Genomic DNA, 19,723 nt, shown 5'->3' with positions numbered 1-19,723 from the left:
TTCTTCTAATGTGATGGAGATTAAACCAGTGAAATTTTGGATTTATTAATCCTTAATGAGGACACGACATCCTTGAGATGACTCTGTGTGTGTGTGTGTGTGTGTGTGCGTGCGCGCGCGCGCGTGCGTGTGTGTTTTAAATAAAATGAGACAACAAAACCAAGGCTGTATGGAATTTATAGGACATTTATAAAGAGAAGGTAGTCTTACAACTGTTTCTGAGATATTAGGGAAATCCCTTCAACAGAGATGATATGAAAGAGTTAACTAGAGGTAAATAGTAGAATTCAATATAAGGAGTTGTTTTGGAAAAGGATGAATATAGGAAGTATAAAAGAAAATAAGAAAATAAAAATAAAAGTAAAAATATATGAAGGATGTTACAGTTGCAGTTACATTATCCAAGGGAAGTGCTGTGTAGAATGGGTAGAAATGCTTCTTGTCCATGATAGGTACATTCCGATAGGAGTTCATATTTTGTTATTACGAGTGGATAGTGTGGAGACATAAATTCAATGTGCTGTTCATTCAAAGGGGTCTTGTGGTGTGAATAAGATAATCATAATACCCAACATGGTTTTCAACCAGGTGGGAGCTGCCTAGCCCAGCTTTTACAGCACAATTACAGATGCCAAAAACGACAGGCCTCTCTCTCTCTGACTTCCCTCATCAGCATGGCATGAATAGGAGGCAACTAATCACATTCCTTGAAGAAAACGACTTGCTGAGTGATACCCAGCATAGTTTTCGACTAGGTAGGAGTTGCCTGACACAACTCCTACAGCACGATGACTGGGTGTTGAAGCAGTTACTCGACAACTCAAATGTGGACGTAATATACCTTGACTTTGTAAAAGCTTTTGATAAAGTTGATCATGGTGTGATATGCCACAAACTGCGTGATCTTGGCATAGCTGGAAAACTTGGAAGTGGTTACATGACTTTCTGAAAGATAGAAGTCAGACAGTTGTGACCAATGGAACCACCCCAAAGAAAACACAAATAGTGAGTGGTGTTCCACAGGGCACTGTCTTGGGACCACTGCTTTTCATAGTGGTTCTCCCAGATATGCCCTCAGCTGCCCGGATAACTGCCCTTGTCAGCTATGCAGGCCATACTAAAGTCTCGGAGAAAATACAAAACCCTAGAGATGTTGCATGCCTGCAGCAAGAGTTGGGCCCAATTTACAGATGGGCTGAGGATAATAATATGCAGTTTAATGCTGGAAAATTCCAAGCCGTGCGCTACCAGCGCCCAAAACTGAACAAAAACTTACAGGGTACACTGGCCTATGGGGTTTTACAATCCCAGAACCTAAATCAGTGTGGTACCTGGGTATTAACATGAGTAATGTTACCTCTTTCCTAGTGCACATTACCAAGGTAGCAATAACGTGCAGGCGGATGGCTGGCTGGATCCTGAGAACCTTCAGAACCAGAGAGAAGGAAACCATGATGGTCCTCTGGAGGACATTCGTTCTCAGCCGCCTGGACTACTGCTCCCAACTATGGTCACCCCACAATGTAAAATTAAGAGCAGACCTTGGAGCAATCCAACGAAGCTTCACAAAGAAGATCATTTCATTGCAACAGCTCAGCTACTGGGAAAGGCTGAAACAGCTATGACTCTACTCCCTGGAGCAAAGGCGGGTGAGATATGCAGTAATATATCCACCTGGAAGATCCTGGAAGGGATTGTGTCAAATTTTGACATTGAAACCTACACAAATACTTGAACGGGTTGCCACTGCACAGTGTCAAAGATCCCAGTGACGCCGTCGCGCTTCAGGACCAGTTACTGCAACAGCCTGGGTTTCAAGGGCCCACAGCATTTTAATATTCTCCCAAAGAACTTGAGGGACATACACAAAGTGGATGTAGGTGTTTTCAAATCAAACTTGGATCTCTTCCTGTCGAGAGTCCCAGAGGAACCTACCTCGTGGCAGGAGGCGCAAATGAAGGCAGCAACATCAAACTCCCTTATTCACCAAATACGACATATCAGAGGTGGATCTCGATAATAATAGTGTAGCAAAACGGCGGTGCCCCTGTATGGCCACAGCTTTGAGCTGAAACTGATAAGAAAATTATTAACTTCCTTAACTCCATTTTCTTTTCTTCTTTTAAATTTATATATATATATACACACACACACACACATATCAACTTGCTTTCTTTTATAAAATGGCAGGGTATAATTTGAGGAAGATTTGTCCGTTATTTCTGAATGGGAGCTTCATCATTGTGCAGAACATATAACTATTTTTGACATGGTAGTTTTAAAAGTTAAACATTTTAAAATAATACTATTTTTTTGTGCCAGCTCTTGCTTGTAAACTAAAGACAGGACAGCATGTGTGTGCATATTAATAATTTCAAGCAATTTAATCCTCTTTGAAATAAGTATAAATTTAATCAGTTCTCAAAGTTTGAGGTCTTGTTTGAAGTCAAAATTTATGATACTTCTCTCGTTTATTTTTGTCTTTGCTGGAAAGTTACTTCCCTTGAAAAATAGTTATCTCCCTTGGAGTGGCCTATAATTCTTTTATAGTATTCAAAATGGCGAAGGAACCTTTGGTGAACAACTTTGAAGTACCATCCTGGTTAGTAGATAGCCTTTTTTGTTTTTGCTTTACTTGGTCATTACAATGATAGCTTAGAGTTGTTGCAAAGCACTTCTCACTGTGGAATCTCGTGGAGAGACTTATTTATATGCTTGCTGAACATGTTTCCCTAATTCAATGCATCTACCGGTCATTCAACAACTTGTATACGTATATTTACGTGTTTTTGTATGTATATATACATATACATAGACACCTACACTCTCACCCATATGTTTGCACATTATATATATATATATGTGTGTGTGTGTGTATGCTTGCTTGCGCATATCCGTGCGTGGTGATATCTTGTACTATTGATCGCCCTACCAGATCTGTTGTTATGCTCTCTGTATTGTTATACTATAGTCAGGAAAATAGATGAAGCAAATAGATGTATGACATGCACACGCTTGTTTTCTTGAATCAATTAACTTCAGTGAAATATGTGCCGCATGTTTTACCTCATAACGTTTGTTTACACTTAATCTGTACACAAAATCCTCCAATCATTATCAGTTATTCAGTTATTCTATTTCCTGTTTTGAGGGCAGGCATCTATCTCAGTTACCTTCTCTCTGAAGTCATCATCATCATCGATAATTTCAATGCGCACAACTTGTTTTAGCACCCTCTCCTCCAACACTGACACCACTTTTACTGAGGTCATATCGTTTACTTTTCGTCCGTATCCCTGGCCAACACAGCAACTCTCCAAACACTCTTGGTCTTTTTCTCACTTGTACAACGCAGCTATGTCCATCTCTGCCCCATCTTATCGTCTGATCACTCTACCTACTGGACGTCCAGCCGTAAAACCATCAAGTGGGTCATTCACAGTTGCCACCGCTTACAACTCCTGGAGGAAGTCACTCACCATCACCACTTGAGAAATGTTTAACCACCAACGCAACGCATACGTTATGCAAAAAAAAAAATTTGTTGCACGCATTGCAAGGTCTGAAAGTTTCCATATCTTATAAAGAGGACCCTTACCAAGAGCGTCTCTACTAAACTTTGCAGAATCTTAATCTTCTTATCTTCAGTTTGTCAACAAGATGCTCTGAATGCATACACAAACACAATAAAATTTTTCTCAAATTCTTTCCCCCACTTCACCTGTTTCACTTTCACGTGTGTTCCCTTAACATTTACAGATGCTATACATGGACCCATCATCAGTGTTGTATCCTGAGAGTCATTGGATGTTTTTTTTCTTTCTTCTTCTTAGTCTTACATTACCCCTTCATCTAGGCAACCTGATCGGGGTTGATCAAGTCAAGGCCTGTGTCCAAGCAGCATTCTACTAACTCCACTGATCAGCACGAGCCATCTAGATGCTCTCATAACAGCCTCAATGTTGTTCTTGATGGCTCTTCTGCTCATTCCTTTAATGCTCAGAATTCCATAGGTTCTACACAGCTCATAACCTTCACTGGCAAACACCTCGTTCTTCACCAACTCTGGTACTTCGCTCTCTTCCAATGTTATTATATTTCCAAACAATTAAGGCAGCAAGCTGGCAGAATTGTTAGCAGGCTGGAAAAAATGCTTAGCAACATCATCATCATCATTTAGTGTCTGCTTTCCATGCTGGCATGGGTTAGATGGTTTGGCTGGAACTGGTAAGCCAGAGAGCTGCACCAAGTTCCAGTCTGATTTGGCATGGCTTTTATGGCTGGATGCCCTTCCTAATGCCAACCACTCCAAAATAAAATGGGTGCTTCTTATGTGTGTCAGTTTCATGACAACAGCATTGACCGAGGACTGATGTTGGTGTGATGTAACTGGCACCCGTGCCAATGGCATGTAAAAATCACCCATTAGTCTGAATTAAAATCCCGCCAAGGTCAGCTTTGTCCATCCTTTCAGCGTCAATAAAATAAGTGCCAGCTGAGCCCTGGGGTTGATTTAATCAACTTACCCCATCCCTCAAAATTACTGGTCTTGTGCCAAAATTTGAAATCAATATTTCTGTCCCTTCCATTACCCTCAACCCTTTAGCATTCAGGTTTCTCTGTCAAACGTATTCCTTATTTCTTCACATTATTTTGAATTAAGCATGCATTATCTCATAACTTCGAGATTCCGATGATATGACTTTATTTTTGTGATGATATTGAAGAGTTTTTGTGAGAGGCTGGATCTGTCTGGGTTAAGCATAAAACAGGTAGAATATTTTGACTGTATATAGCCAGTTTAAATGCTAAAGGGTTAAACAGTACACTCCTATCTTCAAACTCCCCAGTCTTTCACTTTTTATAGAGACCTATCTCAATCAACAGTAATATGTAATGGCACCTCTTTCTCCATCTCTAAAATCTCCCCTCATTCTCTTACAAAACATATCCCTCTCAGTGCCACTTATATTCGCCCCACCATACATTGTGGGTTTGTCCCGATGTGTCTCCAACACCTATTCTCTATCTTTCTCTCTAACTCTCTTCCTTCTTCCTCTCCTTTCTTTTCCTACTGGCATAGCCAAGTATCTCCTCTCTCTCTCTATCCCTTTATTATACTTTAACCTCTTAACTGACACAAAGCCTCTCCCAGCCAAGGGGTTTTTGTCTGGCAATTCTGCTGGTGCTGATGCCACATAAAAAAAGCACCCAGTACACTCTATAAGGTGGTTGATGTTAGGAAGGACATCCAACCATAGAAACCATGACAAAGCAGACAATGGAGCCTGGTGCAGATCTCTGGTTTGCTTGCCCCTGTCAAACTGTCCAACCCATGCTAGTAAGGAAGATGGATAGTAAATGATGATGATGAAACTAAGATATTGATGCTGGTGCACAATTTAGGAGGTTGGCTAAAGGAGAGTAGATTTTAGGATGTTAAAGCCTATAGATGAGATAGTGAGAATATAGGACTGTGCAAAGAAAACATTTTTAACCAATGTTAAGAAAAGAGAGAATTGATTGGAAAAAGTACAAGTGGGACAAAAAGTGAATTCAAATATCATCATTTTCATCCTTTAACATCTGTTTTCCATACTAGCATGGGTTTGGCCAGAAATGGCAAGTTGGGCAATTGCACCTCCAGTCTGATATGGCTTTGTTTCTACGGCTAGATGCCTTTCCTAATGCTAACAACTCTACAGTATGTGCTGGGTGTTTTTAATGTGCCACCACACGAGCACTTTTACATGGCACCAGCACGAGTGCTTTTTACATGGCCAATCCTATTCACCAGGGATGCAGCCTTGCTCCATACATTTGTAAATAGATGGATGAGCAATTACTGGAGGCCTAATGATAATACTACCCCAAAACTGATTACTGATTATGTGCAGCCAGGAATTAATTGAGTTGTGTGGGTGTGGGTTAGAACTACATGAGATGTCAGCATGCCAAGGTTAACTGTCAAGTCAAAGCCTTTTGGTCCATTTGCTGCATCAGGTGCTAGTTTCCATCACATGCACATTGATTTGGTTGTCCCTCTTCCTCCTTCAATAATTACATCTACTTGTTAGCATGTATTTATCACTAACCTCAATGGCCAGAGACTATATGCATTGCAGACGCTACAAAAGAGACAGACTTGAAAAATTTAGCAGAATATTACATCTTTTGATTTGGTGTTCTTCCTTTTATCTCACATAACAGAGACAAGTAGCTTAACTCAACATTTTTTGTTCTTATGACGAACCTCCTTGGATGTTCCAGTGTCACTCGAAAGCTGCCCTCTTAATTCAACTCACTTCTGATTGTTGGAGTGATCCTGATCTCTTTATCCCACCCTGTATCTATACAAAATTCTACTATAAGCACAAGGTTTGAGATTACAGATGAGGGGGCATTTGATTGCATGAACCCCAGTGCTCAATTGGTACTTAGTGTATTGACCTCAAAAGGATAAAAGGTCAAGTTGACCTCAGCAGAAATTGAACTCAGACCATAATGCTGAAAGAAATGTTGCAAAACATTTTGTTCAGTGTGCTAACAATTCTGCCAAAGCTACAGATAATAATGGCTCAGCCAGACACCTAATAACTATATGAATGTGTATATCAACTAATTGAGATCATACATGACAAACTTATCTCCAACCAGTTCATGTGAACAAAAAACTATTTTATCAGAACCAGTGGAGTTGACCATACTCAAGTTTTTGCTTGAGAGGATACAGCTTGGAAACCATTGCAGCCACCAAATTTGGAGCCATATGAAGTCATTTGTTGGACACCAAAATCTCATGTCCTCATCAGTAACAAACATTAGACTATTAGTATTGATTTCCTGAAAATTGCCTACTTTGATGGAAATCCCACTTCTAACCTTTATTCAATTTACATAATGGACAGTTGAGAACAAAATACAATCTAAGCCACTTTCAATATCCTCCACCCACTTCCCAGTTCCTGTACATACTATGTAACCAACTTGTCATGTTCCTTAGCACAAGTACTTCATACATGAGTTTCACTGTATTAGTTGGATGTGAAGTTTATGATCATATTTATAGATGTAGGCATGGCTGTGTGGTTGAGAAGTTTGCTTCCCAGCTACATGGTTTCATGTTCAGTCCCACTGTGTGGCACCTTGGGCATGTGTCTTTTACTATAGTCCCAGGCTACCCAAAGCTTTGTGAATGGATTTGATAGACAGAAACTGAAAAAGCCTACTGTGTCCACTACTTCTTAATCAGTGTTGGTGTGTTTACATCCCCATAACTTAGCAGTTTGGCAAAAAGATACCCATAGAAAAAATACCAGGCTTAAAAAAGGTAAATAAGTACTGGGGTTGATTCGTTTGACTAAAATTCTTCAAGACAGTGCCGCAGCCTGGCCACTGTCTAATGACTGAAACAAGTAAAAGATAAATGAAAAGATGTGTGTGTGTCCTTCCTCATTTTGACATTGTATGATAACTGTAAATTAATTTCACTATCATTAATTTCTAATATTCTGTAAAAACATGTCTGTCTGGCCATGGGAAAATATTAACTTATTTGGAAACAGGTGAAAATTGGTTAAGAGAAAGGGCATCTGATCATGGAAAATCTGCTTCTATAAACTTCATTCAACCCATTGCAATCCTCATTGGCTGGTATGTTTCAGAAAAGTTACATAAACTTGCCGCTAATTCACAATTCAAAGGTTCTGTTAATGTGATGATGATTTAATAGTTTTGCAAGTGTCTAGGAGAAACTTGTATGCCAAACCAGACTGGAACTTGGTGCAGCACTCCAGCCTACTAGTTCCAGTCAAATTGTCTAACCCATGTCAGCATGGAAAGCAGACACTAAATGATGATGATGTAGATATCTTTGGTAGTTCACTATTTCAGAACTACTGCCAAGGACTATTCTATTTATAAACTGACTCTGATATCTGAAAAGGAAATGTTGATTGAGTCTTTCCCACTTCTCTACTGATTAGCTTCATAGTCACATTACAATGAGGTAGGTGGCTTGCACATTGCATTCTATACTCTGTGCAGTGTTTAATACATGGGACTGACATTACAAGTCTGTTATTATAAATACAGGCTATATCATTACCTGTACTAACCAAAGAGCATTAATTAACTTTCTTCAACAGATGTGTTACCATTAATTAACATGGCATTATTATACTATGAACACATCATTTTTGTTGAAAGGACTTCATGTATATTTTGGGAAAAGTCTAACATTAGATTTTCCCTCATGGATGACAGCTGTGAAGTAACACACTAGTGGACAACATGTAGTACTGTGTATAAATATTCAGGAGCATTGCTTTATTGACATCTAAGCACCACAGATTGTAACATAGAATGGTGAGAACTTTGAACACAGTTTACCCAACTTCATGTTGTTGCTTTGTTCTGTGATGCCAACACTTTAGTGTTTGATCAAGAACCAGTATATCATCTTATTTGCTGAACTTGGTTATCACGCATTATATTACTAAAACCCCATTATGTTATTAACTTAACATTCTTAATTCTTTGCCAGTCCAAAGCATTTTCATAAATTTGTCCTAAATATCCAAGCTTGTTCTCAGACTTTTAAGCTAGCCCTTGTTTCATTTGTTCTAAGTAATGTAAAGTTTTCACTTTGTAAGTTCCAAATTACTCTGGTGGTTGAAAACAATTTGTAAAGAATAAAAAGTTTTGAATGGTACAACAATGCACTATAATACAAAAATGGACTATACACCTGTTGTAATTTAGTTATCTATAGTCCCATGATATTTCGGAATGCAATTCCTTCTTCAGATATTCTTAGATGGAGTCGCTGCTATAATCTGTTTTCCAACGGCTTTTCTTTTTTCGGAAGCGTCTCAGTAGTGGTCTCATGAAGCTCCTTCTGGAATTCCTCATGAGAAGTGCGTGAGGTCGGCTATGTCTCAATCTTGTGTGTGTTGGTTGGTACATCTGTAGCGCTGCTTCTAAATTATGTGTTATATGTGCAGCTTCCCTTTTTTTCTTCTTTTTTTTCCTCTTTTTTTTTTTGTAATAAACAATACATGAGCATGTTATTAAGAATTAACCTACACACATTCAGGTGTAGCTAAATAATATATTGATTACCAACCTCCAGCCTGTTGTTAATTTGGGGTCCTAGTCTGTGTATGAGTATAGCTTCCTTAATTCTTAGATTACCCAAATTTCTTTCATTGGCCTCAGATGCACGGACACAGGGGAATATGTGCTGTGTATCGCACATGATACAAAGGGAACAGATCTGTGAAGGTAGTAAAACATTTATAGATGTTGATGGCAAAGATAAGGTTTTAGAAGAAATCATTTGAAATACAAAAAAAATTTGAGATAAATTTATTTTTACAAGATGGAATATATGAGAGTAAAGTTTTTAAAAACAAAACCTTCATGCACCCCTAATTTGTTTCTTTGTCAATTTCTCTGTCAATCCCTTCATGATGATATTTCCAATAAATCATAGTCCTTAGGGATTTTTAATTTACTTTGAAAAAATCTAGAATTCGGAGAAATTTTGTAAAATAACTTTTCATTTTTTAGTGTTTAGATCATTTATTACCACCACCATCATTATTTAATAAAAGCTTTTATCAATTTTATATTACTGTTATTGGCATTTAGGACATTTATGATTGTCATAATCATCATCATCATCACTTAATAAGTTTTATTTATTTATTTTACATTGGGATTTGTGAACAATAGTGTTGTTAGTTACAGCTTTCCAGAGGGATCCCCGTGTTTCTTGTGGATGAGGAATGACACTAGTTTTTAATTTCTCACCAATGTATATCAGAGAAGAAGCACAGGCGTGGCTGTGTGGTAAGAAGTTTGTTTCCCAACCACATGGTTCTGAATTCAGTCCCACAGCACAGCACCTTGAGCAAATGTCTTCTACAAAAGCTCCAGGCCAACCAAAGCCTTGTGAGTGGATTTGGTAGGTGGAAACTGTGCGGAGGCCTGTCGTATGTGTATGTATGTGTCTGTATGTTTTGTGTCTGTGTCAGTCTATGTATGTATATGTGAGTGTTTCTTTGTCACGTAATAGCTGGAAATGAGTTTCACTGTAATACAGGCAGTGTCATCTGTTTCCAATTTTCTTTGAGAACATGTCTGGTCATGGGGAAATGTTACCTTGTTTGGAACCTGGTGAGGGTTGGTGGCTGGAAGGACATCTGGCTGTAGAAAATCTGCCTCAAATAATCTCCATCTGACCCATGCAAGCATGTGAAAGTGACCATCAAATAAGGGTGGTGGTGATGATGATTGTATGTGCGTGTTTGTACCCTCCAACTTTATATTTGCTGCCACCCTCTGCAGTATATGTGTGTGTATATATATTAATAATTATCATTATCATCAACATAGGTGTAGGAGTGGTTGTGTGGTAAGTAGTTTGCTTACCAACCACATGGTTCTGGGTTCAGTCCCACTGCGTGGCACCTTGGGCAAGTGTCTGCTACTATAGCCTCGGGTCGACCAAAGCCTTGTGAATGGATTTGGTAGCCAGAAACTGATATATATGTGTGTGTGTGTATCTTTGTGTGTCTGTTTGTCCCCCCAACATCGCTTGACAACCAATGCTGGTGTGTTTACGTCCCCGTAACTTAGCAGTTCGGCAAAAGAGACCATTAGAAGAAGTACTAGGCTTACAAAGAATAAGTCCTGGGGTCGATTTGCTCAACTAAAGGCGGTGCTCCAGCATGGCCACAGTCAAATGACTGAAACAAGTAAAAGAGTAACATTTACCATCCACTTTTCATGCTGGCATGGGTTGGATGGCTTAACTGGAATTCTCTGGAAAACCAGAGAACTGTGCCAAGCTCTACTGTCTGCTATGGCTTGGTTTCTACATCCAGATGCCTATCCTAATGTGACCCTCTTTACAGAGTGGACTGAGTGCTTGTGTGTGTGTGTAAGTGTGTCACCACAAATAAAGTTGTGCTGATGTTAATATTACTTCACATATTCTGTCAAGGTCCACTTTGCCTTTCATCCTTTCAGGGTCGATAAAATAAGTACCAGTTGAATGCTGGGGAGCTGATGTAATTGACTTAGACCTACCCCACAATGAAACTGCTGGCCTTGTGTCAAAATGTGAAACCAATATTGTTGAAATTATGACCAGTCACTCCTCACTTTCAAAGACACATGTAATTCAAAATCCCTTAATTGAAAACAGGTGAGAAAAATATTGGTGACAGCAAAATCTTGACTTAAAACATGCAAACCATTGAAACTCATACCACCATGGAGAAGCAGATGTGACTAATAAACAAATGTTCAAATTTGTTTCCTGTATTTGCTGATGAACTCAAAGTAATATTAGTCGATCTGTAATATGTGTTTCCCTCACTGTGTAATTATTTCCTGTCATGTTTTTTGATACAACTTATGTTAATTAACCCATAAACTGCAATAGGCCACCTCAGTGGCCAACGCGACAGTGCGACAGGCCACGTTCGTGGCCATGGAAGTAGAGCATGATCTGACCTAATTTTGATGACGTATAATGTATGCACACAATACCCTTTCACCCCAGAAACAGTGTAGCCAATCACAGAAGGTGTTAAGAAACACTGAGTATTTTTTTCAAGTGATAGATCGATGTTGATCTTTACCCAAGATAGGCTCAGCAGTTCGTGTTACATACAGAAAAATCCCAGCAGTTTATGGGTTAACTACAGTATTTGATAGCATAAAAGATGCACAGGCATATTAGATGCACTCAAGTTTTAGCATTGCATGTTCAGGTCAAAATCTTTTAATGCACTTTTAAACTGGCACTCTGTTGGTTGCGATGATGGGGGTTCCAGATGATCTGATAAGTGACTGAGCACTCCACAGACATGTGTACCCTTAACTTAGTTTTCTGGGAAATTCAGCATGACACACAATATGACAAGGCTGACTTGTTGGATTACTGGTACGACTTACTTTTACCAGCAGAGTGGACTGGAGCAATGTGAAATAAAGCGTCTCACTCAAGGACACAATGTGCCGCCAGGCATCGAACTCACAACCTTACAGTCATGAGCTGAATACCCTAACCACTAAGCCATGCACCTTCACTAAGTTGATATTACATACATTAAAGCATATGATATTAGCTTATTGGAGGTGGAATCCCAACTTCACACATAGGACCCTGAGCGATTTTTTTTGTTTTTGAAATTTTTATTCTTGGAAAACAAAATACATCTCATATGCTGTCAAATACGGTGTATTAACCTTTTTACAAAAGGCACAAGGCCTAAAATTTTGGTGGGGAGGGGACCAGTCAATTACATCGACTTCAGTGATTCACTGGTATTTAATTTATTGACCCTGAATGGATGAAAGGCAAAGTCAACCTCAGTGGAATTTGAACTCTGAATGTAACGACAGACAAAACACCACTAAGCATTTTGCCTGGCATGCTAATGATTCTGCCAGCTTGGCACCTTAAATACAGTATATTAACACTGACTGAATTACTGTTGTATGTAATTTTTTGTAGTTTAACCCATTCATTGTTTTCAACTATGAAATGTCATTATTTTTGTAATATTCTCTGCATTACTATAGGGCTGGTAAGCCTCCATCAGGACTCCATCTCGATGTTCTCAAAGAAGGAAAAATGATTCAGGTATGTACATTTGTTGTTGCAGTTTTTATCATTTTCATTTCATCAGCAATTTAACTTAACTGTGTTTTCAGCAACTGTACACCCTTATCAGCCTACAGGGTTAATCAATCATTCTTAAGAAGAGCATTCTTTCACATTCTTCACCAAAGTGTTTGTGTGTGGCTGAGATTCTGTTGATTACTTATGGTCTGCTTTTATTGTATGGAGTTAAAATTAAACTTAGCTTATCAAATGGAGTTAGAATTAGCTTGTGAGAAATGAAACCATTGTTCTAAAGAATGCATGGCAGATTTTCAGACATACTTTAGGGAAAAAATAATTACATGCTTGACATCAGGAATATGGTTATTAGAATATAGAGGTGGTGGTTCTACTTATGGTCGTGTAGCCAGGATGATTAAGGAGATTAGGGCCAGTTTGATAGAACATTGGGTAGAATGTTTTGCAATATCCATTTTGACTTTCTGTGCTTTGGTTTCAAATCCTGTCTTTTCCTTCTCTCTTGGTCAATAAATGAAGTACTTCATCACTCATTAACAAAATGTGGTTGTCATTTGCCTCAAAAATTGCTTCCATCTGACATGCGAAGTTAAGCTGCTGTGCATAGTCCCATGGTTTCAACTGTTGTCCATTGACCAATTTCTATGGGTGGAAATGCAGGTCTTCATGCAAAATATGCCTTACCAATCGATTACCGATGCCAAGTTCAGTGGAATGCCTCCAAAAAGAATGATTCAGACTCCATATCAAAACTTGTCTGACGCATTCCACATTTTCTGGGGTCCATATCATTCACGGTGCCCCCACCAGTCTCCTATTCATTAGTGTACCTTGTGTACAAAGTGCATTCACTCAACATAAGATTGTGTTCTGGATGGAAACAGCCTGACTTTGGTGAATGTTGAAGTGGTGCCGAAACTCACACTGAACTGCTGTGACAGACTCGTTATTCTTCACGTAACTGTCATAGGCAAACATGCAATGCTCTATTGTCCACAGCACCATGGTTTCACCCGAAAAGCAAAGAAAATGCCTAGACACCACTGACCAAATGGTACCTGTCGGACATGTCCCTCCCACTGGGACTGAGTAATAGCCATTTTAAAAACGTCCATCCCCTCTGCCCCAGCCTGTATTAGGTAAAGCTGGTCATTGCTGGTAAAACCTAAAGTAGGATGAGCAGAAAGGAGCTAGGAAGGTAGGTGTGCAGATAGTCTTTTACAGCCATTTCAAGAATGGATGCACAAATGGTGCATTTCCCTGCAGATGATCAGCAGTCAGCATTATAGTTGTGGACTATGAAATATGTTTTTTCAAATATTTTGATGGAAAGTTCATCCCAAGCATGTATAAGCAAAATTGATGAACACAACCTTCAACTTTTATGTAAGTCAAATACTGATCCAAGAATGTATTTAAAATGAGGGCGTGAGCTATCTATTGGTGTGACTTATACTCAAGAATATGTGCATGCCATGCCTGCAGGCATCTCTGCTCATGGGTCTCCATGCCAAAGTCTGAAGATTCGTGCTTTTCTTAGGAAATATACAGCAGTGCTTTCTGCTGGTTTATTCACAGTTTACTTATCTGTTTCCAAATCTCCCAAGCTTATCTCTGAAGAACAGGGTCATTTTACCCCTAAAGCAAGGAGGACTGGTTCATGCGATATCATAACATGTTTACATACCAATGGGGCTTATGTGACATGTGCCTCTGGACTGTGCCGTCCTCTAATATCTTAACTTCAAAACCATCTTTTGTTATTTGGCCCATCCTACCACCACAAGCCATAGCACATCTCTAAGTAGTGGTGATTAAAAAGAAACTCTATACTTCCAAAAACTCAGTAATTCCTAAGTTGGAACTTCAACAGCAGATGCAGTTTAATGTGTTGTACATGTCAATGTCAATTTCTATTTGTTTCTCTCTATATATGTATATGTGTGTATGTGTGTGTGTTGTTGGCGTTGTAAGAATTATATAAATTTTCAAGAGAACATGAAATAATTATTATTTGAAGCAGTATATTTGAAGAACACACATAAAACTATAAATAATAGCATATAGAATATTGGGTTGAAGAATCCTTTTGGATAGAAGTTGAAGGCTGGGTTCAACCTTTTCTATCCAAAAGGGGTTTTCAACCCAATGTTTATATGCTGCTATTAATAGTTTTATGTGTGCTATGAGATCTACTATTGTTACAAAGATATGTGTGTGTGTGTGTGTGTGTGTTCGTGTTTATATATCATCATCATTTAATGTCCGCTTTCCATGGATTGGACGGTTTGACTGAGGACTGGCAAGCCAGGAGGCTGCACCAGGCTCCAATCTGATCTGGTAAGGTTTCTACAGCTGGATGCTCTTCCTTCCTAATGCCAACTACTCTGAGAGTGTAGTGGGTGCTTTTTACGTGCTACCAGTCAGGCAACATTGGCATTGACTACACTTGGATGGTGCTTTTTACATGCCACCGGCACAGGATGTATGCACATATGTACATATAAAACTTGGATTTTCTTTTCAGAAATTAATGATTGATGAGAAAAAATGCTACTTTTTTGGCCGCAACAAACAGCTGTGTGACTTCTGCATTGACCATGCTTCCTGTTCTCGTGTTCATGCTGCTTTAGTGTGGCACAAACACCTCTCTAGACCTTTCATCATGGATCTTGGCAGCAGTAAGTAGTCCCCTTCTTTTCTCCCTATTCTCCAAGAGGCTGTAAAGAGTCTCTTAAAGAGATTAGCTTTGTGTTTTGTTCAATGTTGTTTTATTTGTTGTCTTATCATTTCATAGCACATGGTACTTTTATTGGTCACATACGGTTGGAATCTAAAAAACCCCAGCAAGTTCCTGTTGACAGTGAAATCCACTTTGGTGCCTCAACTCGTATATACATTATTAGAGAACGTCCACAGCCTGTTAGTAACCTTAGTGGTCCTGAAGAACTCGAAAAAAGGAATGATGACATTGAGGGTGGACTTTTAGGTCTTCCAGAATCAGAAACAGAACTCGATGTAAGTTTACAACTCAATTCATTAACTTAACCCTTTAACATTCACATTATTCTGTTAAAAGTAATGCTTATTTATGCACATGTTTTCAATTAAGCTTGTATCATCTTTTAGCTTTGAGATTTTAATGAGGTAACTGTTAATTTTTAGAATGATGTTGTAGGTTTGGTGTGAGAAGCCAGATCTGGCCAGTCTGAACATAACTCAGGTAGAATATTTGAGCAAGATATGGCCTGTTAAAATATTAAAGGGTTAAACTAGTCTTGTAACCTTTATGGTGTCACTCTGCTGGAAATAGCACCCTAATTCTCCTTAAGCCACACCGTTCCTCCTAAAAGTGAAGGACATATTGGGTAATGTAGTCGTGGACCCATTGTCTGTATATAAGTTGGAATGGCCATGAATGGAATGCATTATTCCTAGGTTTGTGTTGGGTTTATGTTAACCCTTTAGCATTTAAACTGGCCATATGCAGCTCAAATCTTCTGCATGCTTTGTGTTCAAACTTGCCAGATCTGGCCTCTCACACCTACATAGCAATGTCATTTTAAATATAAACAATCACATCTTTGAAATCTCAAAGCTAAAAGATAATACATGGTTAATTTTTTTAAAAATTGTGCTCAGGCACAGGAGTGGCTGTGTGGTAAGTAGCTTGCTTCCCAACCACATGGTTCCAGGTTCAGTCCACTGCGTGGCACCTTAGGCAATTGTCATCTACTATAGCCTCGGGATAACCAAAGCCTTATAAGTGGATTTGGTAGACAGAAACTGAAGGGAGCCCGTCTTATATATGTGTTTGTGTATATGTTTGTTTGTCTGTGTTTGTCCCCCCAACATCGCTTGACAACCAATGCTGGTGTGTTTACGTCCCCATAACTTAGCAGTTCAGCAAAAGAGCCACTAAAATATAAGTACTAGACTTACAAAGAATAAGTCCTGGGGTCGATTTGCTCGACTAAAGGTGGTGCTCCAGCATGGCTACAGTCAAATGACTGAAACAAGTAAAAGAATAAAGAATGGCTGTATGGTTAGAAGTTTGCTTCCCAAATACATAGTTCCAAGCTCAATCCCACTGCATGGCACCTTGGGTTAGTGTCTTCAACAATAGCCTCAAGCTGACCCAAGCCTTGTGAGTAGATTTGGTTGATGGAAACTGAAAGAAGCCTGTTGTGTATGTCTATATGTGTGTGTGTGTGTCTGTGTCAGTGTTTGTCCCTCACCTCCACTTGACAACTGGTGTTGGTGTGTTTACATTCTTGTAACCTAGCAGTTCAGCAAAAGAGAGTGATAGAATAAGTAGCAGGTTTAAAAATAGGACTAAACTCTTGAAAGGTTTAGTCAATTTATTCAATGAAACCCTTCGAAATAGTGCCCGAGTATGACTGCTATCCAATGATTGGGGCAAGTATAAGAGAAAAGATTATTAAATGTGTTCTTTTTTTATTTTAGACTGTAAGTTGTGATTTGAAGGAGATTTGGCTACTGTTTCTCTTAGGTCAAGTAGAAAAAGGAGACACTCCTATGGTGGCTTGCTGTCTGTTTTTCCAAAATTATTTTTGAAATGTAATATAGAATTGTTACTATTGTTATTAGCATTTTGATCCTTGTATTTATTTATTTCTTTTTCCTTTCTTATTTCGTCAGAACTTAACAGAATTCAACACAGCTCACAACCGGAGAATAGCATCACTTGTGGACATACCTGACCACTCAGTACCAAATCCTTTGAAAAGGAAGCGGAAAAGTGGTCATGTTTTATTCAGAGATGAAGATGAAATAATCAATCCCGGTAAGTTCTATGATGATGATGATGATGATCATCATCATCATCATTGTAATTGTCATCATTATCATTATTATCATTACTGTCACATCATCATCATCATTGTAATTGTTACTTGTTCATCATACTATTATTTGTAGTGATGAATAGATATGAATGTTGGTATTTTTACGAACTGACAGAATTGTTAGAACACTGGACAAAATGCTTTGCATCATTTCTTCCAGCTCTTCACGTTCTGAGTTCAAATTCCTTCAGGGTCCACTTTGCCTGTCATCCTTTCAAGGTCAATAAAATAAAGTACCATTCAAATACTGCTGGTCAATGCAACCGGCTTGCCTCCTAACCTGTGGTACTTAAATGTAAAAGAACCTGAATAAATACTGTAACATATTTTATTAGACTCTCTCCTCATTCTACTAATTGTTTTAGGTTAGGGGCAAGCTGATTGCCCCCTAACCTAAAATTGCTAGCCTTGTGTCAAAAATTTGAAGCCATTATTAAGTTAACTGAGAAGGTGAAACCCTCTAGAATCAGAGGTACATGGAGTTGAGCCAAAGTTAAAGAAGTAACAGCAAAAACGTTTTTGTGAGTGTAAAATCATTAGAAAACTGAGAAAACGGATCATCAGAGATGACAGAGATGATGTTGTTTGACAAAAACAATATGGATGAGAAACAATGAGGCAATGAAATGGTAGAATGAGTAGAGTGTCAGATGAAATATGTTGCAGTATTTATTTACACTTCAGTACTTCATTGTATTTGTTCTGTCACTTAGGGCGCTTAGGTTTTAAGCCTACTGAAGTTAGCTTTATTTTCCATCCTTTTGGGGTTGATAAAATAAAAAGTTACGAATGCAGGATGGTGGATTGGCAGAGCTTTAAGAACATTGAACTGGATTCCATGTGATATTTGTCTCAAATCTTTGTATTCTGAGTTCAGATCCTGCCATGACCTACTTAACATCACCACCTAGCACTTTGGGTGTCTTTAGCAGCATCCACTTTGTTACAAGTATTTAAGCCTTATCCCCAGTTGCAAGCATTCAGATTTGGTTGCCTCCCTCCCTCTTGCTAGTCTGAGAGGCTGTCATGGTCCCTGCTTTCCCGCCTGACCAAAAGTAATAGTTGCAGGTGGAGGCATTCGCTGTAATAGCACACCACTGTATCCATCATTTGTTGGTGATTCCCTACTCCTGACAGATGACACCTTTGCACCACTCAAGTGACAACCCTCCATCCCATGAGACTGTTTGGATAATTATTGCTGATGAGGGTTTAACGAGGTGAGAATGCAAATTCTACCTCAACCTACTTTTGTCACCTTTTATGACACGCAAAAGAACTGTTAGGTCTATTCTTTGACATGCCAGACCCCACACTGCACTAGAGCAACATACAATGATGTGTTTTGTTCCAGAAACAATGCACTGCCAGGTCTGGGAATTGAATCCATTATTTGGCAATCATGAGTGCAACACCCTGACCACCAGGCTACATGCCTCACCAAAAGATGGAAAGCAATTACTGGGTTTAAATCCTGTTAACTTTACTTTTCATCCTTCTACTTTGGTAAAACTAGTGCCATTCAAGTACAATATAATCCTCTCTACCATTAGCCCTTTTCACACCAGCTCACTCAATTTAACCAAAGTTTCTTACATATTAATAATGCCAAAAAATAATCATGATTAATGACAAAAAAAATATTAATAATGGTATTGATAATTTTTCCTACTGTAGGCACAAAACTTGAAATTTTGTGGGAGTAGAATAGTCAATCACATCAACCCCAGTATTCAACTGGAACTTATTTTATCAACCCTGAAAGGATGAAAGGCAAAATCAACCTCAGCAGAATTTGAACTCTGAACATAACTCCAACTAAAAACATTTGTCTCCCCTTACACACACTTCCTGTTTTGACACCACACTTCCTGCTTAACACAAACTTTTAGCCTTTTTTTAAAACCTAACACAACTCTCAATTCTCATGCATCCTTATTTGTCCAACCATTATATACATGAATTACCATTGAACTTCAAAAGCTCAAAGACAATATAATGTATTGGTATATTTATTTTTTTATATATTATTTTCTTCATTTTGTACTTCTTTGTAAAAAAACATTTTCATTCTCCCTCTTCTTGAAAATTTGCTATGCAATGAAAGCCGGTTAGAAATCTTTATTAAAATATGCTTCCAGTTTAGCATTCTGCCTTATTATTATTTTTCATTTTCCTATATATATATATATAT

The 19,723-nt window shown here is 38.6% G+C and overlaps 1 protein-coding gene across 1 annotated transcript in view; it reads left to right on the top strand.

Annotated features, from left to right (window-relative positions):
• Positions 1 to 2,519: 2,519 nt before the first annotated feature.
• LOC106875745 (nuclear inhibitor of protein phosphatase 1) overlaps positions 2,520 to 19,723 on the top strand; it is a 22,199-nt gene continuing 4,995 nt past the window's right edge. Inside the window, exons 1-5 of the mRNA XM_014923995.2 lie at positions 2,520 to 2,602; positions 12,601 to 12,661; positions 15,189 to 15,342; positions 15,459 to 15,679; positions 17,324 to 17,468. Coding sequence (XP_014779481.1) covers positions 2,559 to 2,602; positions 12,601 to 12,661; positions 15,189 to 15,342; positions 15,459 to 15,679; positions 17,324 to 17,468 — 625 coding nt within the window. The 5' untranslated portion in view covers positions 2,520 to 2,558. The remainder of the gene's footprint in view (positions 2,603 to 12,600; positions 12,662 to 15,188; positions 15,343 to 15,458; positions 15,680 to 17,323; positions 17,469 to 19,723) is intronic.

The sequence above is a fragment of the Octopus bimaculoides genome, chromosome 8, assembly GCF_001194135.2.
Source record: "Octopus bimaculoides isolate UCB-OBI-ISO-001 chromosome 8, ASM119413v2, whole genome shotgun sequence".
Taxonomy (NCBI): Eukaryota; Metazoa; Mollusca; class Cephalopoda; order Octopoda; family Octopodidae; genus Octopus; species Octopus bimaculoides.
Note: the sequence above shows the minus strand (reverse complement) of the source record. Positions and strands in the feature narration are given on the sequence as shown.